General features: G+C 38.7%; 1 protein-coding gene across 4 annotated transcripts; it reads left to right on the forward strand.

The window, feature by feature from the left end:
• slc37a1 (solute carrier family 37 member 1) lies at nucleotides 1-25,263 on the forward strand. 4 transcript variants are annotated; one of them, XM_051073094.1, is made up of 21 exons: nucleotides 1-158; nucleotides 2,456-2,636; nucleotides 4,103-4,184; nucleotides 6,156-6,291; nucleotides 6,650-6,728; nucleotides 7,306-7,441; nucleotides 7,707-7,783; nucleotides 9,081-9,247; nucleotides 9,666-9,718; nucleotides 10,641-10,718; nucleotides 11,530-11,568; nucleotides 12,352-12,478; nucleotides 13,047-13,133; nucleotides 14,410-14,472; nucleotides 14,640-14,725; nucleotides 15,625-15,673; nucleotides 17,376-17,449; nucleotides 17,543-17,621; nucleotides 20,583-20,680; nucleotides 21,360-21,424; nucleotides 22,298-25,263. In XM_051073094.1, exons 2-21 carry the CDS (start codon nucleotides 2,581-2,583, stop codon nucleotides 22,311-22,313), a joined length of 1,647 nt encoding a protein of 548 aa, XP_050929051.1. In that variant the 5' UTR covers nucleotides 1-158; nucleotides 2,456-2,580; the 3' UTR covers nucleotides 22,314-25,263. The 4 variants fall into 4 exon arrangements, with proteins under 4 accessions (XP_050929051.1, XP_050929072.1, XP_050929099.1 ...); XM_051073115.1 differs by having other exon boundaries at nucleotides 10,644-10,718; XM_051073142.1 differs by lacking the exon at nucleotides 11,530-11,568.
• The last annotated feature ends 1,097 nt before the right edge of the window (nucleotides 25,264-26,360 follow it).

The following is a 26,360-nucleotide window of genomic DNA, read 5'->3' on the forward strand; positions in this document are numbered from 1 at the left end:
AGCAGAGCTGTGAGTGAGTGCGTGCGTGTGCGTGTGTGTTTGTGCGCCTGTGTGTCTTTGAGGTGACAGTCGCTAGCTTTCACACTACAAGGAAGTGGAGGATATGTTGCTCCACTGAAGGTAGAAACTAACGCAAACCGTCGACCTTTCCGTACGAGGTAAGCCCATCAGCAGGAATAGTGTGCTTGTGAATTTTGTCCGGGCACGAGACCGACCGATGGTTGAACGTATGTTTCAGTCGCGGTGTGGTTTAGCTAGCTGACGTTAAAATGAGAAGGAAGCTTGGCTTCAGTCTGCGATTTAACCGCCGTGTTGTTTCCAACATGAGGGGAAATATATTTTAGCAACCTTCAGCGTTTCTTTGTTGATAAGCCTTATCTCTTTTGGTTTTGTCGATACATTGTGGGGAGTCCTTTTGAATTAAGTTAATGTTCGTCATGCGATGTACAATAGGAAAATAAGAGAAAATGTTCATACAGTAACCGCTGATACTGTCCACGTCTGTAGTTTGAGATGCTCTTCTCAGCCTCAGCAAACACTGTAGTCATGTGGGATAGAAAGAGGGATTTTGAATCTGTTTCTTGGCTGGGTAGTAATTAAGTTTGTTTGGGACATTGCTGGAAACTTGAAGCTATGACTAATCTGTAGCACTGGTTTGGTGAGATTGCAGCTAAACCTTCACACCGTAGAGAACCGTAGAGGTGTGGGTTGTACCAGAAAGTCTTAAGTGTCATAAAAGCCTACCGGTCAGGATTGAAATGCATAGATTTTGCCATGCTCCCTGGTTTCTACTGTAGAGGACAGAGGGGCATTCATTTAGGTTAATGCAATTTCTAGCTCTTAATGTTTCGCTCTGCGTAGTATTCTAGAGCTGTGCTGTCTCTCAAAGCAAATTGTTCTGCACATACTCAGATGTTGTGCGGAACAAACCTGAGGCCAGGTGTGTTTCTCAGGGCTCAGATGAAGGGAAAAGGCACTCCCTCCAGGTGCCTCTATTTAGCTACTCTCTGTAGATATAAGACCTTTTACACAGCCTGTTCAAGGTGGAAATTTTGCACCGTTAATCCGTTTCGCCATTCTGTATAAAGGGTATGGAGGCTTTTTTATTCCACCTTTAAGCCGACAGTGGAGGTAGTCACAAAACCGAGTCGACATCCGTGTAAAGGCAGAGCTGGGAAGGCGGAACAGACGCTGACAACGCTGCTGTGTACACGTCACACCGTGGCGGCGTTACGCCGGCTTTGTTTGGTCCAGTGTAAACAAGCAAAAGCGGTGTAAAGAGGGGTCTTCTTGATGCCAACATAGCGCAGTCTTTGTGTAAAATGGGCTTTAGGCCCTTCAGTGCTTTGGGTCGGCACCCAGGTGGCATGTGTGTATTGATAGTAAACAACTTATTGCTTTTCTGTGGCTAACAATACATACAATGCAAAAAACACGTGTAAACACATATTTTTGCCTTTGTCACTACATTTACTGACTTTTCAGGCCCCTTTAGCTTCTAGCCACTTCTTGGACAGGTTGACCTGGTTTTCTGGATTAATTATTAAATGTGATCTGATCTCCACTGAAGTCACAAGTATAGATAGCCACAAAATGCATGGGCTAATAACAAAATCAACTCATCAGTCCACAAAACATTAGCATTAGGGAGTGTGAGGGTGCCCTTTGGCAAACCTCAGGCGCACAGTGATGTTTTTTTGGAGAGCAGCAGCTTCCTCTGTGGTGTACTACCATGGATACCATGCTCCATTAAATCATGCTCCATGATCTCTGTATGATACACTCATGAACAGGAATGATAACCCGCTCCAATGATTCCTTTCACTTTTTTTTTTTTTTTTTTTTTACTTCACTGAGCATCTGTGTTGTGTATTCAGAGTCATCTTAGTTGGGCACCCTCTCCTTGGGAGATTAGCCAGAGAACCAATTCGTCTAATGAGTTCGTCTAAATGTGGATTGATAAATATTTGAACTCTGTAAGGGGCGGCCGGCCTCGCCAACAGGACCACCCGCCCTCCCAAGAAAAGCAAATAAAGAAATTAAAAAATTAAACGATAATTTACGTTCGCGTCTCTCTCTCCGCTTCCTGTTTCACGTGCGTCTCTGCGTATGCGTCCGCAGTCGTGAGCGAATTGCGTCCCAGAGGAGACAGGTGGACAACTCGCCGTTAAGTGCAGGAAAGTCGCTGAGTATCATAGATGGACAGACGTCAACCCCAAACGTCCGAAAATCAGACCAAATTGTTAGCGTTTTTACGCGCGCTATCTGCCAACTGTGGCTTTGCTGGCAGGGAGGCTAGCCCTAGTCCTCTCCTCCCACATCTATGTGAAACCGTAATAACATGATGGGTTAAACTGCTGATTAAGTTGTAGTCTTAATAGACCACATTTCAGTCTGTTTTCTTCTCCCCTCCTGTACTACGTATTTCAAAATTTTCTCCTTGTAATCTTTTCAGATTTCTGACTTTTCCATCCAGCTCCCGAAGCAGTACCACCATGTCAGCATGTACCCCATCAGTCTCTTCAGTGTGAGCTCACATCAGCTACTTGTCACTGTGTTTGTCACTATTTCTCTGCAAATATGGCCCCTATTCCTCCTGGGATTCGCCTGTTGGTTTCCTTCAACAGGGACCAGTGGTGAGTCAGAATAAGTCTCTGTGTGTATGTTTGTGTGTATCTTTGTAGGTTTGGAACTGGGAGTAGACTCTTTACATTAACTATGCACTTAAAATCAGTTAATCATGCTTTTTGCAGCTACCAGATGTAAAGCCAGATTATATACTATTACAAAAATCCATTAGGCTTTTATTATCATTCTTAGGCAGTCTATGACTCGTAAAAGTTTTTTGTATGTTCTTATGAATAATAATTTTTATGATGCTGCTACTAACACTTATGTAGTTGTATTAACACATTATGATGGTAACAAGCATCTTATAGGCATATATAAGGGATTATCTATTAACTGATGCTCATTACAAGGACCTTGTGTCTGTGTAAACTGCATGTTTCTTTGTCTTCTGACTTGCATTGTTTATTCTGACAGCATTAGTCCTATTGTGTGTGTTTGTCTTTGACAAAATTATTATTTGTCTACACAATGAATCCAGTCATCTGTCCGCCAGGCTCTACCTATATGCCAATATTTGATCTCCCTTGTCAACTACTAGTCCTCATGCTTCAACCTGCAAGGTGGAGTACGTACAATGGTCAACATCAGTGCCAGTGGTACTGAGTTCCTGCTTTCATGAGATAGCAGTGTCAAACACCTGATCCATTGTATAAACCAGATGTTCAGGTTCTCTATGACAGATAAAATGTCTAATGGTGTGCTAGGATGTCTTCAACACATGCAGATAAACTAGGAATATCAAAGTTTTCCTGTATGGTTCTGTGGTGGTGCTGTTGTGCCTGTAGACTACAGCAGCAGTGCAGCAGACCTCCTTACCTTTATTGACTCACTGTCCCTGTTGCTAAACTGTCTGACCACTTTGAAATTCAGTTACCTCTGACAATTCATTCAGGTGGTATCTCTCTGTTATAAGCAACATGTCTAAAGGATAATAGTCTTGTCACATTCTTGTCATTCAAACATTAGCCACATTGTCAGTAGTTAGCCTTTTGTGTGTCTAAGTATTTCACAACACCTCTCTCTGACGTTTGTTGTAATTAGTGTCAGCCAGACGTGGGAGGTCAGATCAGTCGTGGAGTGCGTCACACTGTTATATATTTACTTGTTACATAATAGGTACAGGAGAAGGCACAAAGTAAGCTACACACCTTTGTGTATCTGATAATGCTACTCAAATGCCATCTTTCTCCCTTTGACTGTAAATAGCATTGTGTCAGTTGCTACTTTTGGGATGTGGAGTAATATTTATGAAGTTATCTCTACATGTATGTTTGCTGTGGGTTTAGCATGTCTGGTTGACAGTGAAGAAGACAGGCAAGCTCAGAAAATGTAGTGAAAACTATGTCCTGCCATCCACTCTCTTCAAACTGAAATTGAGCATGCTGGTTTCAGTCAGCTCAATGGTGGTGTTTGGATTTGTTCTGTGCTACCTCACTTCTCAGTGCCTCCTTTCTGTGTTTCCTCTCTGCAGGTACAGAGCTCTCACCTTTATCCTTACCTTCCTGCTCTACACTAGTTTCCACCTCTCCAGGAAACCCATTAGCATTGTCAAGGTAACATATGCTTATTGTTCTACAGTAACCTTTGTCACATTAATGAACTGGTATAAATCTACATCTAGACATACCGACAGTGATACACCCCAGTCTAAGACTAAATACAAAATTTGATTAAGATTACTACTAATACTGATCATATTCAGTTCATTCATTTTTGGTGTTTAAGATGATCTGTCTATAAAGGTTTTGACAAAATAAATGGCTGCTCACTGCAGCTCAGCACTGTTGGTAAGATTATATCTCTACACAATACCAGTAATCCTACATGAGTTTACTTTCTTTTTTCACTGAACTGGTATAATACAGTTAGTATGAAATATGAAGAGATGCATTCAGAGGATGTTTTGGTGCAAGAAAATGTTGTGGAATACATATCAAGTAAAAACCTTGAAATACAGCATAATTAAACTAACTTTATTTGTCACAATTAGCTACAAAATTTTAACACATTAATATTTTTTCTGATCAAACAAAGGTGCAAGCTCTAGTTCTCTCACATGTTGTGGACATTATCTCTAAACTGTTACCATGGTTTGAAATCTACTGTTTATGGTGAGAGGACAGTTTTATGTGTTCTTGCCTTGTGTTTACTTGTGTAGTATAAACTCTCTGAGCACTTTATTAGGAACACCATACTAATACTGGGTAGTTTTCTAACTTTGCTCTGAAACAGCCTCAGTTGTTTGTGGCATGGACTCCACAATTCTGCTCCATGTTGACATGATTGCATCACATAATTTCTGTAGATTTGTCAGCTGCACATTCATACTGCCAATTTCCTGTTCTAATGTTTGATGTGAACGTTAACTAAAGCTCCTGACTTGTAATTGCGTGATTTTATGCATTTCACTGCTGCAGCATAATTGAGTGATTGGATAATTGCATACATAAGCAGGTTTACAGGTGAGGTTCCTAATGAGGTGTTTGGTGAGTGTATGATAGAACCAGGGCTGGCAATAAAACGATAATGATATATGTCACGATAGAACTTTTCCTTGATAGACATATAAGACATGGTCGATAATAACATTGATAGAACTCATTCCATCCTGTGTTTTGACAAACAGTACGAAAAGTCAATGATAATGAGAATAGTGTCGCGCCGAGTAGTAAACACACATGCTAATGTTTTGGATACTGCAGCCGTGCACACCTGTACGTCAGGAGTAGGAGCGCCATAAAAGAGAAAATGATAACTGAAAATGTTAACGAAAACTCAAGTGACAGCATTACTGAAGAAGATGCCACAACGGACACAGCCCCGAATGACTGACATGAGGACTGACAGGTATAGAGAGCTGGTAGAGACAGACACAGCTGATAAAACTCTGGATTGGATTATCAGTAGAAATACAAAATACAAATCTGGCCTAATATTAGCTAGTTCATTCTACAATTTGCTCTCTTCTTTCTCTCTCTCCCTTTTGGCTCAACTGAGTATTTTGCAAATTTATAATAATGCAGCAGTTACGCAATAACTGTCCTGCAGCGGGTTGATGTATATAGCAGAGACACTGCAGACATAAAGTTGGTATCTTGGTCATAGCTCAGTTCTCTCAGCCTCTTTTAACTCATAATATCACCATCATATCACGGTCATAACACGTTCTTGCGATTAGCATACAGCTCTCACCTGACACCGGAGCAGAGAGAATCGGAGCGACCCACACTGCCTGCCTCACGCTGTCGCTCTGCCCTCCGTTTTCATCAAGTCGTTTTTAAGACAAGACATGGTTGTAAAATTTACAGCCTGTCTCTCTGTTGCTGTTCTTCACACAATAGTGATTTGATTTATATCATAATATATATTGATATCGACCAATATGAAAAATCATATTGTGATATGATTTTTTCCCACATTTCACATAGTCAAACATAGATGCAATATTTACATCTCGGCTGCTGTGCCTGTTACACATAGTATTCTCTGGTTAACTGAATGGTACACTCATTTTGTATTGACAGAGTGAGCTTCATAAGAACTGCTCATCTGTCAGTGAGCTAGCCACCATTGCCTCCAGCAGCAGCAGCAGCAGCGACAGCCAGCAGCCCTCCCTACCATCTCTCCACACAGACATGGACTGCAGCTGGAAGCCTTTTGGTTTGTATCTACTGGTCATCTCAGTGTTTTTGGTGGATTTCACAGAATGAGGGTGAGAGGTGTGGGTGTACTGGGTGTACTGAAGTCATCTAAGTATTGTTGAGGCAACATTATATTGTTGCTCTCTTATTGGAATACTGTCCTTTTAGCACCTATAAGTTTGCTGAACATTTAAAACTCTGATACCGATACGAATTACACAGTTCATTACATAATAATAAAAATGCAGTGTGCAAAGCTAGTAGCTGTACATTGCTGCTTTAACAGCTTGTTTTCTGTAGCTTTGGTTAGACCTGCAGAATAAATTAACCTGATGCAGGGCCCTGAATGATACAGTTTTTCTTGATTTTTTTCTCAGATAAAAACAACTACAAACAGCTGCTGGGAGCCATGGACTACTCCTTCCTCTGTGCCTATGCTGTCGGAATGTACCTCAGGTGAGATTACTGGAGGAGGAGGATAGCTAGTAAAAGAATAAAAGGTGCCAAAGTACTGTATATGAATGTAACCAGTACAATAAACAAAGAGAACGACACGAGAAGAAATATATATTTTTAATATAATATTTTATGTCATTAGTGGTGGTAAAAATCAGGAAAATCTCAACAGATACACATATCAGGGCAAGGAATACAACCCTTTTATATACAGCTAAATGGCAACCCCATAATAGTATCCTACATTACAACCTACTTTCAAATACATAAGTAAATAAAACATAAGACATGTAAAGACTTGAGACATCAAATTTTGTAATAATTTATTGGCCAAAATATAGTGTTAGATTGTGTTAAAAGCAGAAGAGAAATCCAAAACCAGTAACCATGTATGTGTACCTGGGCTTTCAAGGCGTTAAAAGATCTAGTGAGCCCCCATTAGTTTCTTCTTTATAAGTTTCCCTGTACTACAAGTGAAATCAAGGCCACAGGTGTAAAATCACAAATTCCCATAGGGGAAATAATTGATGAGGCTAAGTTTTTATGGTTAATATGTCACCATTGTGTGCCCATGCAGCGGCATCATTGGGGAGCGTCTGCCCATTCGACTGTACCTGACTGTGGGCATGCTGACCAGCGGCTTGTTCACCTGCCTGTTTGGACTGGGTTATGTCTACAACATTCACAGCCTAGGTTTCTATATATTTGTCCAGGTGAGACACATGGTGCATTAGTAAATCATGAAACACCACTTTTGCTAAAGAAGTTGAAGCAGAGTCCTTGAGGATCAATGAGCCAACTTGTGTTAGATAAATAACTCATCCTGCCACCTCATACATAGACAGTATCACAGATGTGTATGTGCACACACAAAGACATAGATGTGCACAATTAAGCAAGAGAGTGGCTGACTAACTGTGTTTCTAATACCTCACTTTAAAGTTAATGCTGTCTTCATTCATCCTCTTGGGATTTCAGGTGGCCAACGGTTTGGTCCAAACCACTGGCTGGCCCAGTGTGGTGACTTGCATCGGTAACTGGTTTGGAAAGGGAAGGTAAGTTTCTTAAAATGCAGAGGACAAAATAAAATATGGATTTGTTTGTGGTCTGGGATGTTTTAAGGGTTTCAGGTTGATCGATTAGGTTTTATGTTGACTTTACTTTTTAGATGATCTAGTAGCAGTGACATATTGTAGCTCAGACTTTGACTGTACCATAAGAAGCAGTCAGATTAATTAATTATTATTAATTAAAATCCAACTGAAATTAAACTGCATCTTATTTCTGCTGCAGTCTGTAGACCTGCTCTGTAAATTACTCATCATGTGCTGTCCCTCCCTAAAACTTAGTGGGTTTCATTACTGTGCCCCTTGTCTCCACATTAACCAGTGGAAGAACTGCTTTGCATATGGCCAATCAAACATTTTATTCTAAACTATATTTATAAAACACTAATTGTCATTTATATATTATTAGCTGATAGTGACACAGAAGAGCCAGTGACTTTAACCCTTTCACGGACAGTGGTCACTACATTGGACAGTTACTAAAAAGCTGTTTTCTTGTACATACTGTATGCATGGGTTCACTATATTGGATGCTAGAGTCTTGTTCCATACACTGCTGAGCAGCTCAGGAATATCATGCCAATCCTTCTACAGAAGGAGACCCCTGCAGGTGAAAAAATATGGTAACATCAAGTAACATGTAAGGAGTAATAGCATTGTTAAAATTTCCATGTACAGATTTTATATTAGGAGGAAATTATGATTAATCATCCTGTCCACTAGACTGGACATCACTCATCACTGGTTGTATTTCAACTACATGACATACTATTACTGTGACTTTGTTGTTCTTTGTGAATGTGAATCAGCTGCTTCAAGTTATTAGAATGTAACTTACAGTTTTTATAACAAAAACAAAATTATGTGCAGATTAGTTCCATTGTGAAAGCAACAGTTAGTGTCTCTTATATTTTGTAGAGCTCAAGTACAGCACATGATAGAAAGGCCTACAGGATATTGGAGCAAATACCACCTGAGTCAAATGAGGATGATGCTAATGGCAGTGATGATGAATGGCTGCCAGAATAAGAAGTATTGACAAGTGCTTGCAGTAGGGACAGTGGAGCTGAGGATGCTGAAAATCTGAGGAGCCAAGAGCAAGGTTGTGTTGCAGCTGGATTTTGAAAACAAAGCATGATGGTTGTAAGAGGAAAGAAATTATTCAATTTAGCACACAGGAAGATATGTTGACTTACTCAGCTAGGAGGAGACTGAGAGAGGACTCACTGGCTCTCAGGGTGACTAACACCCTGCCTGTGTTGCTGCTGTCCTGTCCTCCTGTCAGGCGTGGACTCATCATGGGCCTGTGGAATTCTCACACCTCAGTGGGCAACATCCTGGGATCTTTAATTGCCGGCTACTGGGTCTCCTCCAACTGGGGCCTGTCCTTCATTGTTCCAGGACTCATCATTGCAGCCATGGGCGTTGTCTGCTTCCTCTTCCTTATTGAGCGTGAGTGCAGCCTCCTTATTAGCTGGTGGGCTACAATATGATGCCATTGTGCTTAATTTTTTTTCTCGCTGTCTATGGAGGATTAATGCAAATGTACAAAATGCATTAATGGGCAATTGCATTAATGGGCTTAACCTTTGTCATTTCAGTAAAGCAAATTTCTATTTAAAGTGCTAATTTCTTCACTAACGGTTTGTACAAAGGTCTTGCTGGACAACTTGCTGAAAGAAAAACTCATTAATTCCATAAAGGAGGAACTGTAATTAGGTGTGATGATTGTTAGCTAAAGCAGTCTGCTTTTTGTGGTTGTTATGTCAGTTTTCTGGATCACTGATAAAAAGAAGGAGCTCTTAGCAGGACTTCACAGTTGAAATGAAGAGTATTGTATTAACCTTATGGCATCTTTTTCTCTCTTCAGATCCAAATGACCTAAAGAGCATGTATGCTCAAAATTCTTCCCCGGGCAAGAGTGTGAGTATAGTGAGATTTTTTGTTTGTCTTTTTTTAGTATTTAAACAATAACACATTCACCCTCTCTCTGTCTAGATTAATCATTCTTGTCTATGCTTATATTTATGTGTCAATAAGAATTCTTTATTAGCATCAATTAATGCCTTTGTCTGTATTTCAGCTCATCTTGGGCTAAGCTAGGCAGATACTTTTTGTACTGTGTATCAGTTTGTTGTTTGTGGTAACTAACACTATATATTTTTATTACTAATAGTACATGGTCAGTAGTAGTCTAACAAGAGAGGATCCTTTTGATTTTCCATTTGAGAGAAAAAGATCTACTGCCAGATTTCTTTTTGACAGTGTGTTTGACTAGTTATTTATACTGAGAATCCTAATTTACCTATTTAGAATTCAATAGCTATTAGACATCTTAAAATGTGATTATTCTGTACCTTACTTGATCACTAGCTTGGAGATAGACAAGTGGAGATAGCTCTGCATGTGAGCTAGTGCAGCTCATGTGCAGTATTAATGACATGGAGAGCATGTGGTGTGGTGTGTAACAACAGTCACCATAGATACAGTCTCCACCCTCGTGACCCTCTCAGTCTGAAGTGTCAGCTGTGGCCACACACACACACACACACACACACACACACACTTGTAGAGAAAACAATCTCCCTTGATCTTGATCCCTGAGTTTCAGTGATTTACAAGGCCATTAAGGCCACCTCTAAAGATTTGAACCAGTGGGCTTGGAGCTGAGCTCCACTGAGGAGGTAGGAAAGTCAAAGTAGACTAACACACTGTTGGTTTTACTCTTCTCATGAAATTTGCTGGAAATAAAAAAGTATAGAATAAAGCCAACCTTATCATTTTAATGCCTGAAAAAAAATATGAAAGAGGTCTGTAAAATAAGGTGATTTACTGTCCCTTCAAGCAGGTGCGAACTAAGAATTGGAATGGAGTAAATGGACATGCAGAGGTGTATCTGCAATACAAGAACAGCAAAACCCAGGTGTGTGTTACTGTGTGTATATGTTAATGCAGTATGTATTGTACATGCAATACTGCTGTCTGTTTGTATATGCACTTTTCAGCCATACATTACTTTAAAGCCCCTGAAAACATCTGAGTCTTTTTTCTCTATAGCATTAAATGTTCACAACATCATATCACAACATACACAACAATCCAAGTAAAAAAAAAAAAGGCATCTTAGCTACTATTTATTAAGAGTTTAACTCTTGAAAAATCAGTTAATCTTCATCAGGACTGTGGGCTTGATCAGATTTGACTGACCGTGACAAAACAACCCATCAGCTGTCTTCATATTCTGATTCAACCTTTTTCCAACTGAGAAAATACAATGTTTGTGCAGGAGCTCATTACTTATGGTAAGAAGCTTTTTGAGAAAATATGTTTTCAGGGGCTTTAAACTGAAAAATCCACCCAGAAATACTTTTATCTTATTAAAAGTGTATGTTGCATGTTGTTGTTAATATCATCCACATACAAAACAGCAAGTTGAGGTAAATACAATAGCAATATTTTCAAGTGAATAAAAAAAAAATCCCAGTAAATGTCTCTTTTTGGATTCAGTCAAAGAGCTACCAGATTACACTGACACTGAACAATACGGCTACAAAAATAAACAAAAAAAACAAAACGAAAAAGTAATAAAGTGCTTTAGATTGTAGAGGTCTGCCTAATAAAGTGGTAACTCTGTAAATCAGTGATGTTAAACGGTATGAGAGCATCAGAGGGAGGATTTTCTTGCCAAATACTGTAGTGTGTTTCACTTTAACATGTCATTGTAATTCATTCAGGCATACTACTATTACGAGGATAGTGTTCAGAACAGAAAGGTCAGTTCCCTCAGTGCTTCAAAGTCTTTCATGGTGGCTTTCAGTCAGATCTGTCAGGTTTTGTGGGATGCTGGGTGAACACCTAAATATCATTCTTATGCTGATTCCAAATGTCCAACCTCTGGACCTGTGAACTGGCCCCTTATGCTCCCCATCATCACATCAAATCAGTGAGGGCACATGGATTCTCTATGATGTCTCAGAAAAAGCATTTAAGTCCCCTTGCAGAATTGTGATGAAATGAATTGTGTTTTTTTAATTTGGTCAGCCCTAGGAAGTTTGGACATTTGGCTTCAGCCTCAGGGGTTCTTGAACCTTTTTGGAGTGATAATTAAGTTGGCTTTACTAGATGCAGTTGCTCTTTCCAAACTTCACAATAACAGTCTGATCTTTGGCCTTTTAATGTAATGGTCTATATGGCAAACCCTGCCCATCTTTTACACCATATCAGTTCAGACAGTCCAGATTAGTGCTGAAATTAATAGTATTTGGCGTGATAGAGTATTTTTTGATTTCTCTTCAGATTGCAGTTTGGCTAAATTACCTCTGCTCCTTTGTTTTATTTATAGTCACACAATTTGGAAGAAATCACCCTTCAAATTATCTTGATCAAAATGTAAAATCCCTGAAATGTGAAGATAAGAAGAAGTACTGTGCGTGGCTGGCTCTTGACTTCCATTCAGTGTTCATTTATTAGGTTGACTGGGTCATATGACATGTTCCAGTTATTCCTGCAGTCCCTGATCATTGCCTTGCTTTTTTCTGTCTTTTCCTCTCCTTCAGAGCTACGACACAGAGCTGTTGTTGCCCAGGGACAGTGTGTGTGTCCCTGTGCAACCGGTTGTGGTGGTGAAGAGTGAATCAGAGCCGTCTGCCATCAGCTTCATAGGAGCCCTACGAATACCAGCAAGTTACACACATACACGCAGACACACACAAATCCCTTTTTTCTATAAGCATCAGGGAAGTATAAGCATGGAGTTGTTAATAAGGGAACAGTTTATTGGGTTGCACTTACTGATGCCTGAGCGTCACAGTCAAGTCAGTAAATGTGATTTAATGTGTGGACGTACAGACATGCCATTACTTTAAAGCAGACATGAGTGACATTATAATGAATTAGCAGTAAAATAGATACAGTGAGCTATTCCACTTAGAATTTCTGAGATAGGCTTCAGTGAAAACACCCAGTTATAAAAACAGAATAACTGTTCTTCTTATAACTTTACTTATCTTAATAACTGTGCTTCTTTTCTAGAGCACCAATGCCAGTGTCAGTGGGCTATGAATACTTTCTCTGCTGTTGGTCTCTAAGATGCTTTGAGATTATGTATTCTGACAGACTTTCCAGATTTTCCACGTCAAGAGATAATTTGTGTAGGAAGGTCTTGCACTGCATCTGGGCAGATAAGACATTCAGTCACAGAAAAGCTACTATACTAACAATTTTGTATTCTGTGGATGGTCTTGCCAGGGAGTCATTGAGTTCTCTCTGTGTCTGCTGTTTGCCAAACTGGTCAGTTACACCTTCCTCTTCTGGCTGCCTCTCTACATCACTAAAGCAGGTGAGAACCAGACAGAATTACATTGAGTTTCAGTCCAAGCACCTGGGGGGCAGGAACCATCTTGGAATTGTAAGGATTATTATTAAGGTTCTGAGCACCACAGGTTTTGGACCCCTGATTATTATTCTTCTCTGCTTAAGGTATCTGGATCTCAGAAACCATAAAATCTACAGACACCACACTTGGCAGATGTTACACACAATTTTTATTTTGATACTCCATCCATTTTGGAGTTGTATGTACATTAATATCATGAACAACTGCACATTTTTTGTAATATTACACTATCTATTGTCATGGCTCAGGCAACAGGTAAAATTTGGTTTTGATTGATCAAAGTTTGTGGGTTTTATGGGCATGTTTTTAAAAATGTTTGACATATAGCACTCAGAAATTGAATGTTGCAGAGAATTCATTATTTTTGCAACACATCTTGCAATATATGAGAAAGTTTTGCTACTGCAGCCAATTGTCAATGGTGGCGCCCACCTCTACCTTTTTCATTATCAGTTAACTCTCAAAACTGCAAAAATGTTTGTTCAAATGCTACCAAAATTAAGTGACACATTGTTTAGAATCTAGTAATTAAGTGTTGTAAAAATTTTGGAAATATGTTTAAAATTGAGGACACAGTTGAACTGGTAGGATTTGGATTTCTCCCCGCTTCTTGCAGTGAATCCACTGAATCCACTGATTCCTACATTGACGGGATTTAATGTTATTTGAGATGCCTGTTTTTTAATATCCAACAATGCACAAGCACTGAATGATAGGACGTAAAGTTGAGATTTATTTAATTCATATTTGCTGACATGCTGTATGAAAACCATTTTGCTCTATATTAATTTATTCACCCATGCAACTGGAATGAACACTGAATGATGATCGATGATCACTGGACATTTTTACAGGACACTAAAATGATCTGATCGGCAAGCTAATATTGTATCTCCGCCTGGCAGCTCTTTAAAGCATCCATTCCAAAGTGAATCACAAAGGACAAATAGAAGAAAATAAGAGAGCAATCAAAATCAAAGACAATGAATGAAATAACATAAATAAGCAGCAAAAAAATAACACATTATACAGTAAAAATAACTGTTTAAACAAAGGATAAAATTAACAAAAAAGTAAAAGATAAAATAAGATACATGTAAAATAATAAACTGTTCGGCGAAAAAATATGTCCAACAAAAGATTGTGCCAAAGAGAAAGAGAACTGAAATGAAAGAGTAATAGATTACTGTTTTTGTGTGTCTATGTCTGTGTGTTTTAGCTCATCTGGATGCCAAGAAGGCCGGAGATCTCTCCACCCTGTTTGATGTGGGAGGAATTGTGGGTGAGTGCTTTTCTTCACATTTTCTTCTTATTTTTCTCTTGTCTTGAGATAGAGAGAAAGATTTGTGTGTGGGTGGGTGCGAGTGTGTGTTTCCGCATTCATGCATGTTATTTTTCTTTGTCAGTTTTTGCTTACCATGGTGCATTATGGGGTATATTTACACACAGGGGGAATCTTGGCAGGAGTGATCTCTGATAAACTGGGGAAGAGAGCCACCACCTGTGCAGTCATGTTGCTGCTGGCTGCTCCTACAGTAAGTTTCCACTGCTCTGTTACTCTCATCCAGAAAATATCCAACACAGTATTTTGGAGTTACCTGAAACCAGTGCTTATTCAGTCAAAAAGTCCAGTGACTCCAAATAATAGTAATAATTAGCAAGGTCCAACCTAAATTTAAACTTCTGAAAGAATGTTAAATGTTCGGAGCTGACAGTTGACTACCCTGCACTGCTTTAAGAAATCAACTGGCTTCTGTCTGCATCTGGCTCCCCCTACTGTATTGTACATAAAGCAGAAAGTTTTAGGCACTTAAAGTAAAGCGAGTGATGCTTTCAAAAATAATGCCATGAATAATTTTGACCAATTTAAGTGCAGTAAACACAACAAACCTAAATGAAATCAATTTGGTTTGACTACCCATTGCCTTTAAATCAGCACTGATCTTCCTAGTTACTCTTGCCCAAGATTTTTCAAGGTAGTTGGCAGGGAGATTGTTCCAGGCATCTTGCCAGAGTTTGTCTGTGGATTAAATCTGTCTCTGTCTTCTGTCTGTTCATGTCTTTTCATCCCAGACTGACTCCATGATGTGGCCTTTGTTGCAGGACTCCTTGTTCCTCTTGTCAGATGAGATAGTTCTTTATGACTCTGGCTTAGGCTTGTTTTCATAATGCAGAATGAATTTAGGACCAATTAGAAGCCTCCCTGATGATACTGCATGATGGATGAGAATGTAAATATCTAAAGTGCATCAAGCCTTTTCACAGTACTGTGCAATTTATGGCACAGCATTGACAGATTAGACCCAGATATCCTCTTTTCATCTGAGATGAATGTAACATTAGAGTGCTGCTAATGTGTTAAAACGAGTGAGTTATGAATGATGACTGAAAATGGGAATTTATTTTACCATCATGCTTTGTCTTTGTCTTGCAGTTGTATGGCTTTTCCATGATCAGTGAGTTCGGTCAGGGGCCAACCATTGGTAAGAACCAGATCCCACTCTTCAGTTTAGTCAGAGCTAGTGCCACATGATTAGCTGATTAATTAATTAGTTGGTAGACAGAAAATTCTTCACTGTTTCAGTTTTGAGAAACATACATTATTCATGGTAAAAACTACCAAACATTTTCTGGTTCCAGCTTCTCAAATGTGCAGATTAACTTGCTTTTCTTCATATCATGCCACTTTTTTTTCTTTTTGTTCAGAGAAGAATAATAGCCAGACATGATTGAGTCAGCATGTTTATGCATTTTCTCAAAGATTTTTCACATATTTTGCAGAAGCCTGAATGATTAGAATTTAAAGTTGAAAGTAAATGGTAAATGGACTGCACTTACATAGTGCTTTTCTAGTCATATCGACCAAAGTGCTTCACACTACAGGTCACATTCACCCATTCACACACACATTCATACAGCACTTGTTCTATACATGTAAGTGCTCTCTAACACATACACACACATTCACACTCCAGTGACACATTGGAGGCAATTTGGGGTTCAGTATCTTGCCCAAGGATACTTCAGCATGCAGACTTAAGTAGCCGGGGATTGAACCACCAGTGGGCGACTGCTCTACTTCCTGAGCCACAGACGCCCTTAGCCTTCAGTAGCCTCCAGCCATAAAGAAGGAGATGAAATAATAGGAAATTTGTTGAAATGTAAAACAAAAAGGTAACAAATGAAACACACTTGGAGCATGGAAGAAGCTCCAAATCTGAGAAAAGGATTCTACTGCCACACTGACAAATTCAGACAAAAGGATCATGGAAAGAGACTGCAAACAATGTTTGTCGGTTCTTGACGGAATTGCTTCAGATAATGTTTTGTTCATCTTGACCAATGATAAACTGCTGATATCAGAGCAGGGGCGTCCCTCCCTATCTTCAAGAATCTCTTTAAGACTCATATGTTCTAAGAGCACCTCCTCTCCCAACACCCGAACATGCAGAACTTTATTCTTTTTATCTCCGTCCTTGCACTTACTGAACAGCTTTAGTACTTAGAACTTACTTCAAGGTCTCCTACTGCACTGAAACTTTAGTGTTGTCCCTCACCTGTAAGTCGCTTTTGGATAAAAACATCTGCCAAATGAGTAAATGTAAAAATGTATTTCAAAAATATCTTAGAAGGTGCACACACATTTCTGTGTGTATAAGGACACACTCACTACTGGGCTCTTAAAATTAGTAAACGGCATTTCTCACTATTTTCCTGACTAATAATTGAATGAATAAGGTACCAGTTAAAATCTGATATTATCAACATAACTGTTGCAGAGAAATCTTATATAAGCTGATGAGATACAGCTCTGACACGTCACCTTTGGAGGCCTGCTGTCGGCTTAGTTAATGACAGAGTAGCTCATCAGCACTGATTGGTTTATTAATTGAGCTCTGGTGATCATCAGTGGCTCATTGAGTGCAGAAACTGGCTGCTGATGACTCTTACTCATTGCAAACTGAGCTCATGATGGTCACAGCTGCTACTCATTATCCTCACAATATGCTGAAGGACATTTATAAATACCCCCAAACTGAAGTTGTCTAAACTTTATCAAAAATGCCACAACCAGTATGCATAGACTTTCAGTTTTGAGAGACATAAGATTATATTTGGCTGGCTATAGAAAAATCCATTGCTGAGAACCAAAATAAAACATGCCTGGTCTATTTTCTTTCCTAGGTATGCTGCTAGTGTGTGGAGGTCTAGTCAATGGACCATATGCCCTCATTACAACTGCAGTGTCAGCTGATTTGGTAAGCATGTTCAAGTCTAATTTCAATGGTTGTATAGAACATGCCTACTCTCATCTCATCTGCCCCCCTTTCCCTTTTTTCCTTTGATCATAGGGGACCCATAAGAGCCTGAAAGGCAACGCTAGAGCATTGTCAACTGTCACTGCAATCATCGATGGCACAGGATCTGTAGGTCAGTACCACTGGCAGTGCAAAGGTTGGTCTGTCTATTCTTAGAGCCTTGAGTGATTGCTCTGTCAACCAATATTTGGTGCTTTGACCCTCTGGTGTTGTTTCCAGTGCTCCTCTGAGACTTTGCTCATGTATTTACTCATGTACCTACTCAACTCAGCTGCAATGATGCCTGAGAGGAGCTTCTATGTTATGGAGACGCATCTGATTAGCCTATATGTTAGCTAGTTTTATAAACCTACTTTTTCACATTTTGTTAAGTAGCAGCCTTATGCTGAAATAGTTAAAAAATTCCCTCATCAGTCTACACTCAGTAATCTATAATAACATAATGATAAAGCGAAAACAGAATTTTATACATTTTTGTTGATTAATTAAAAAAGGGAAACTGAAATGCCACATTGACATAGTATTCAGACCCTTTGCTATGACACTTGAAATTTAGCTCAGGTATCCCCCATTCCTCTTATCATCTTTGGGATGTTTCTACACCTTGACTGCTATGGTATTAGAACAGTGACATTAAGATTTGAAAACAAAACCCAAACTGAAAAAGGAAACATTGACATTGAAATATTTGTATTGTAAAAAGTTGCATTGGCACTGAAACAAGTATTTGCATTGAAAAAAGGTTTATTAAACACAGAAATCAAAACATTACAATCTCACAATATTGTTATCTTACTGTATTACAATATCTTTTGTATTGAGATGTGTTTTTCAATGACTATCTTCTGATTTTTTCATTCAATCTGTCTGCTTTCAGTGACAGGTTTTTTTTATGATGTCAATTTTTTTTAATGTCACTGCTTTTCGGTTTAGGGGAGGGGCAAGTAGCGCTGGTGGGAAGAGTAAGGTGCTCACTACATCTAGGCTAAAGACACACACAGGGAGTAGGGATGGGCGATACCAACCTTTTTGAATTCGATATGATACTGATACTTTTTGTTCCAATTGTTGCTATACCGATACTGATACTAAACATTTCTTTAAACTCAATGTGTATTTCAAAAATATTTGTAACATCAGATCACACAACACATACACGCCATTAATATATGTGTGTGTGTGTGTTGTGTGTGCATGTGCGTGTTGCTGCACTGTATTCTTATCTACAGGTGAAAAGTAGCTTCAAATCACACTACATGCCTGACGTGAAAGTGCGAGACTGAGCGCTGCTGCACGCTCGGGTTTCTGTGTCATGTGACACAGGCCAGCTCATAGCCTACAGGGCTGTTTTGGCTAGTGATGTGCGATACTGCATTTCCAAATCGATCCAGATCTAAGTACATACAGGGCCAGTATCGCCGATACAGATACGATACCGATACCAATACTTTTTACTGATAAAAGCAGCTTATGTACTTTGATGTAGGGGAGAGAGAGCAGTGTGTCATGATTTATGAAATGAATGCATCAATAATATTCTAAATCTGAACACATTTTCACTTTAAGATCTGTCTAAAATATTACTTTTGCCACCACATAAGCTACCTTGGCATTTGCCTCTCTGTGGGACTCTGCCAGTAACCTATGTCTCTGTACCAGGGTCTGGGTCTGTCTATGGGATTTTCCTCCTCCTCTCTTCATTTCTTTTGTAGCTCAGAGTTCTCTTTATTATGGTTTTTCATGTGTTTGTTATAAATTGATGGTGTTGCCACAGTAGCAGATAGCCCTCCTACACACATTGCAGCTTGCAATGTTTTCTTTTACAGCTGTAAAATATCTCCACGACACTCCTCTTTCTCCCTGCCATGCCATCATACCCTCACTCACTACAGCCTACAGGTATCTGTTCAGCGCCTACAAGTCACGTGATGTTACAACAACAAAACACATGAGAGCAGGGGAGGAAGACGAGCAAAGTGTACTTGCAAAATGTGAAAGCAGAGACATGGCACATCTGAAACAGGTGTCAGTTTGTTGCTGGTATGATGTTAATATGACTATCAACAAATCCCAGTCTTTTTTTGCTGGGAACCGCATGTGTCACAATTGAAACAGAAAAGCAGTGAAATCGAAAAAATCACAGAGTCACTGAAAACAAACAGATTGAATGAAAAAATCAGCAATTCGTCATTGAAAAACTCATCATAATACAAAAGATATTGTAATACAGTGAGATAACAATATTGTGAGATTGTAATTTTTAGATGTATGTGCTTTATTTTTTAGTAAAACTTTTTTCAGTGCCAATACTACTTTTTAAAATACAAATATTTCAATGCCAAGGTTTCCATTTTCAGATTGGGTTTTCAGTGTCAAATGTTAATGTCACTGTTCTAGCTCCATACTTACCACTGCCTGTGGTAAATTCAATAGATTGGAATTGTCAATGAATAAGACCAACAGTGGGTTCTGTGCTTATGTTCAGTATGACAGACATGTTGTGTCATTTAATCTGTACAGTGTGAGCATAGCGGTTGCAAGTTCAGGCCATTCAGAAAGGCTGATTGAAATGTGTAGTGAGAGTTAGCAACAACATACAAGATTAATAAATAGTATGGGACTATTTTCAGCACTGGATTAAACCACATGTGGTGCTCTAGTGAGCACTTGGGGCAGTAGGATGCTGTGTGTGTGGCGCAGTGTGGCTAACTCATGTGTTTTTAATGTATGTTTTTCGACAACAGTGGAGCTCTATGTCACAGAGACATATGGCAAGACATATCTGGCTTTGGATACACACACAACACTTGTTAGTGGGATACATTCATTGTTAGTTTGGGTCTTTTCATCAGATCTATTAGCAAAATAATATGAAAAATCACCATCCGTATTCTTTAATGATCTGCTTAGTGCCATTCATGTTGGGCTATCTTCTGTTATTGCTCAATGTAGAGTAGTAATTTTTTGAAATGTAAGATTCACTTAGGATTCAACCTGTCTGAAATCTCCCTAGGTTTTTCATGAAGAATCCACATAGTCAAACAAATGACCCTGCTCATGTTTTTGCAATCAGGTGCAGCACTGGGCCCCCTACTGGCTGGCTTATTGTCTGCAGGTGGCTGGGATCAGGTCTTCTACATGCTGATGACTGCTGACTTCCTTGCTCTGGTGGTGAGTGCTTTGAAAACCATTAACAACAGAAGTATCATTACCAATAACACAAGTAGCTGTAAATTATTTTCATTGCATTGTCTGCTGCACCAAACATTTTTTTATATTAACATTGATTTAAATTACTGTGCCCCTCATAGAGACACGGAGAGAATTATCTTCAGCTTTGTAGTTCCCCTCAAAAATACAGAGCTTTTTAGCCTCTTTTATCTTTTGTCCTGATTTTACAGCTTCAAGCTTTACTGTTCTGGTCTAATAGCACAATTTCCAACAGCAGCATTCAACTATTTCAAAGGAAAAGCTCTAATAAACTCACTGCTCACTGCTTAGCACCAAACAACAGACAGCCAAATTTAGAGACTAGCTGGGGAACATGGAGGAGACCAAAACAGAGCTTAAAGATAGTGAATGCCTGAATTAAATTCAACCAGTGGACACAAATATAACTCCAAATGAATGTTGATGTTATCATAACAATGTATAGCACATCAGATGTGATTTCAGTTTGTTTTGCTTCTCCTAAGTGGCCAAAAATCAATTGATATAGCTTCAAGAACAGTTTTAATGCCAGCACCACAAAATAAGATTATGTTATAAACAACTGAGAAACTAAAAGCTGCAGTAAAATAAATATATAAACTACTGTAATAATTAACTTTGTGAATGTATGTATGTACAGCTTTTGCTGCGACTTGTGACAAAGGAGCTTTCCTCAACTAAATCCCGTCCCATCTCCACTGTAGAGTAAGTTCTGCTTTTCATCATTTTATTCAATGCCCTGTTTTCCACTTGTAACTTGTTGTTACTTACCTTGCGTTCTTCCTATTCTGTTACACCCCATTTCTCACAGATCCACATTGCAGATCAACTTGATTTTTATAGACAAATGCTGAGCTGGGTTGTTAAAATTTTCTTTAGTCAAATTCCAAAGCAACTCTAACTATAAACACATACTGTATATATGTTTTGTTTTGTTTTGTTTTGTTTCTTCTTTAACCTTCATTTTATTACGGGCATAGAGTAAAATTAAGACAACAACAACAACAATACTGTATTAACTAAATGAGCTAACAAAAAACCCAGTTGCAAATTAATGACTGTGGCTTATGAGCTGAAACATTAGCACTACCTCAGAGTTGTGAGTAAAATATTACTGGCCTGCAAATTGAAATCATTTAGTCTCCCGGTAGGACCTTTTTTTTCACTCACAGCTCTAACCACATGCATGAAAGAAATGCTGCATATGGCCTTTTTTATATTGCTGTTGATTTTATAATCAACAGGGAACATCTGTGACTAAATTTGAAGTTGTCATTTGGTGATAAAGCCTCTGACTGAGAAATGTTGCCTGGATTTCTCAGGATTTAAAGAGTCATTGGGTCACATCTTCCCCAGCAGGAAGACAGGATATAAACGCAGCAACAAACCTCAGTTCACAATAGTATATTTGACACTCGACTTTGAAGCGCAAAATATGTATTTAATAGTTGTATTTATTTACTTTGTAATTTAAAAAAAAGAACATCGTGAACAGAGTTCACTTTCTATAGTGCTTATTGCTCAAGAGTAAAACTTAATGACAACCACCTTATCAATATGTTTGTCTCTGCTTCACAGGTTGAAGGAGCACTGAGCACTTTGATTGAACTGTCTACACACACACACACATTGAAACCACTTGTATAAGCCTGAATTGGACTGTGGCTCTGACAGTAACTGGATTGTCCTGGACATGAGACATTAACCATTAACCATACACGTGCACACACAGATGCATTAATAAACCAACATTTATGTATGTGTGCATACACACAAACTGCTATGCCAGCTACAGTGGTTCGCTGTAAACAAGAGTCCTCTTGCGTCCCTGAGGAAGTGATGAAGTTTTCCCCAGTGAAGCAGATTTTGGTCTGGAGGATTCTGTACTTGCACACAGAAATGCATACCTAAGCAACTTACTTGTCTTTTTCTCACCTCTTCCTCTTTTTACTTGTGGCCTATTGTAGCCAGTTTGAACTTGAACACACTGATCAATCTACTCAAATGATTGGCGGATATATAAATCTAGCCTTATTTTAACATGTGTATTATTCAGATAAAGTAGAAGTGACAGTTTAGGTAGCAGTATTTGAAACAGCAACTTCCATGACTGTGTTCCAATGGATCTTACTGTAGTTATGGGCAGACACCTCATATTCTTATTTTGATAAGCCCAAGCCCTAACCTAACCAGAATATCTGTAACCCTGCCATTCAGTTTATGTCTAAACTTAACCATCTTGACAATTGTTTCTAAGGGACCATTTTAAATTTTATACCTAAACCCAGCCTTCCAGTGGGAATATGATCCCTGCTGTCAGACCTTTGAATCATTGTCTACCTGTCTGATTTTTAATTAACTCAAATAGGTCTGGTGTTGTGCTTACTGGCAGCTTTGAAGAGAGATTAAGAATGCAGTTGTCAGAACTGGGTTGCCACACGCACAAAAATAGCAACAGAAAAATCTCCACAAATTGTTGTAAATTGACTCACATAACCAAAAAAGCTTCCATGCAGCTAAACTGTGACCTTTGTGGTACAGATAATCAAGTGAAAGAAAAATACCAGTTCCGTCTGTTCCTGAGGCTCATGCTCTGATACAACTGCTTGAATTTAGTGTTAAAATGTGCTTGTTACCTTGTTAGCTGCTAGCTGGCAAGCTAAACTAAACACCTGTAATTAGCTGCTGTAGACAAAGAGCCAGCCACAAAGATTTTATCTGTTAGACCTGTCTCCTAGTTTAGTCTGATGTTAGTTAGATGGCTTCATCAAATTAAAACGTGACTTTTTTTAAGCCTAAAAAGTCACCTTAACCCCAGGCTATCACAGGATAAGACCCATGTTTCCATGGTAACAGGACAACTGCTGACTAGTGGCACCAAATTGAAGACAACATAGCTCATAATCAGTTGTTTGTTAACACTGTGGTGTCCTGCCACATTAAGTAGCAACAGTAGCTCAGGCCTGAACTGCACTGCAATTTGAAGCTACTGGAGATTTTTTGTATTTACACTCTTCTCTGAATTTTCACAGCATAATATCTATGTAACTGTTGAATTCCTCCAGAGGGCAAACATTTTCTGCTGGAGTGAATGCTGAGGTTTGAACAATAGCTCAGTCAGTCATTGTTTTAGTTTTGAAAAAGGTCTACATTTACCCAGAATCCATTGCAAATGTGTCCTACTTCTGACACTCAAGAACCAGAAATCTTTGTGAAATTTTAATCAGACAAAGGGCATGTCTGGCCATTAAGAAAATTAATCTTTTGTGGCCCCTTTCACACATGAAGCTTAAGATGGTAAATGGTCAATTACACACATGAGGTGCCCATATTATTGTTTTCAAGACTAGCTTCTAACAGCTTGGTCTAGATTAACTGTGTAAATACATGTTTTTATTTAAGATGTTTAAGTTTGAGCAGCAGAAACAAATTTCTGTTGTATGAAGACAGCAACAAATAAGTCAGTTAAAAAAAGAAAGGAAAAAAAAGGTAACTCTCCCACTCAAACAATGTTTTTCTGTGGACGAATGTAGTTGTCAGAGGGGTGGACAACCAATTTTAAATTCTGTGTGATGCTGATGTGTGAAAATGGCACATACTGAGACTGCTACAACCCTCCTCTGCTGTGTGAAAGTTGCTGTTTCAGTCACCTTTGCCTTACTTAACCAAAGAGACTGTGGGATCATGTTGTAATTTAAATAATATTATACTTATTTAGATAGTCATTTAACTTATTTTGTCAGTTTTGTGGTGGTTTCTGATATTTTTTTTTCTTAGAATTTGTTCTGAAATTAAGGCACCAAAGTTGTATTTTTATATAAAATCTCTGGATAATAATGTATGTTTACCTGTGTATGGGTGGATGGGGGGATCTATATTATGAATGTAAAGGTCTTGTCATGTTAGATGACTACACCTGTCAAACCTTGTGGATATATTTTGCAGTGCAATGTTGATAAGTTTGATACGTTTATTGTTTAAAACAGTTGCTTATAGTAACTGAATTTTATCTCTGACTATAAAATAGGACTATCGGTGAATTTGATACTTCTTTCAATGTTTGATCTTGTAAGCATAAAAAAATCCTCTCGCTGAAAATGGTAAAACTAAGACACAAAAAGCTATTTTTTGTGGGGGTTTTTTTTTCCAGATTCTTTAATATTTATAATTACATTCTGTTTATCATTGTTATTTATTGCTTGCATACTGTATTAGAAGAAAATCCACAAAATATAAACATCTGTTAATGTTATATACATTTATATCTTAAACTCTGGGATCATTTCTTTTCATTGTGGTACCATTGAGACAATATTATACCTTCCTTAAAGCAAGACCACATAGACCACAAGACCATATATTTATTATGTCAGTGGTAGGCCTAGTACTAAAACATTGTGTACCTTGTTTGTTGTTTGTCTTTTTGCTAAACTGTTGATTTTGATGAAAATATATGAAGGATTTCACTGCTCTGAATGATCTCTGTTTGGGGTTGGATCACTCTCAAAGTGCTCTGGGAAAAAATAAACCAATTGTTTTCTTCACTTTGCTTTCGGAGTCATGTTTTTGATGGCTCTTCTTGCAGCGCACTACTAAATCGGTCTAATTCATGGCATGGAGTGGCCTTAAGTCTCAGCTGGAGGTGGCAGGTGTCATCTGAAATGGTAAGCTCCTGACAGACAGAAACCCACTCAGTGACACAGGCAGACCAGAAATCACACACACACATGCATGCACACACACAAGGACTGGGAAAGGGAGGTTACAGGTATATTGACCCACTAAATGCCACTAAGGCCAGCTGGGAGCTGGAGCCAATCACAGCTGATATTGGGTGAGAGGTGGGGTGCACCCTGGATATGACGATTTGGAAAAGTATAAATGTTTATTTATTATTATTTAACCTAGGAAGTCCCTTAAGATTAAGTCTCTTTTTCAAGGGAGACCTGGCCAGGATAGCACAGTATTTCAAGGTTACAAAAATTATAAAATCACAGCACATCAAAACAACCAGGGACAATTCAGGAGTATAGAACATGTTAAAAACAGGTAAGACTTGACAGACACATGAAACAAATCCATCCATTTGCACTCTTCAATTGCACTGTTTTTTGTTTTTTTTTTTTTGTTTTTTTTTTAATTAACGATTTGAGTTCTCTCAGGGAGACAAACTCATTAAGCTGTAATGAGTTCTGCTGGTTATTCCATGACCAAGGTGCAAAGTAGGAGAATACATTTTGTTGGTAACAATGTTGGTGATTTATTCAAAATTCAAGGTAGACTTAACCAGCATGGCTACCACAGCATGCCATCCCATCTGGTTTGTGCTTGTTGGGACCATCTTTTGTATTTCAACAGGACAATGACCCCAAACACACCTCCAGGCTATGTAAGGACTATTTGACCAAGAAGGAGGGTGAGGGAGTGTTGCATCAGATGAACTGGCCTCCACAATCACCCCACCTAAACGTGGGGATGAGTTGGACCGCAGAGTGAAGCAAGTAGTGGATCAAGTGCTCAGTACCTCTGGTAACTCCTTCAAGACTGTTGGAAAACTACATAATTCCATATGTGTTCCATCATAGTTTTGATGTCCCCAATATTACTCTATAATGTAGAAAATAAAAACAATTGAATGAGA

This window comes from Lates calcarifer, linkage group LG1 (genome assembly GCF_001640805.2).
Source record: "Lates calcarifer isolate ASB-BC8 linkage group LG1, TLL_Latcal_v3, whole genome shotgun sequence".
Taxonomy (NCBI): Eukaryota; Metazoa; Chordata; class Actinopteri; family Centropomidae; genus Lates; species Lates calcarifer.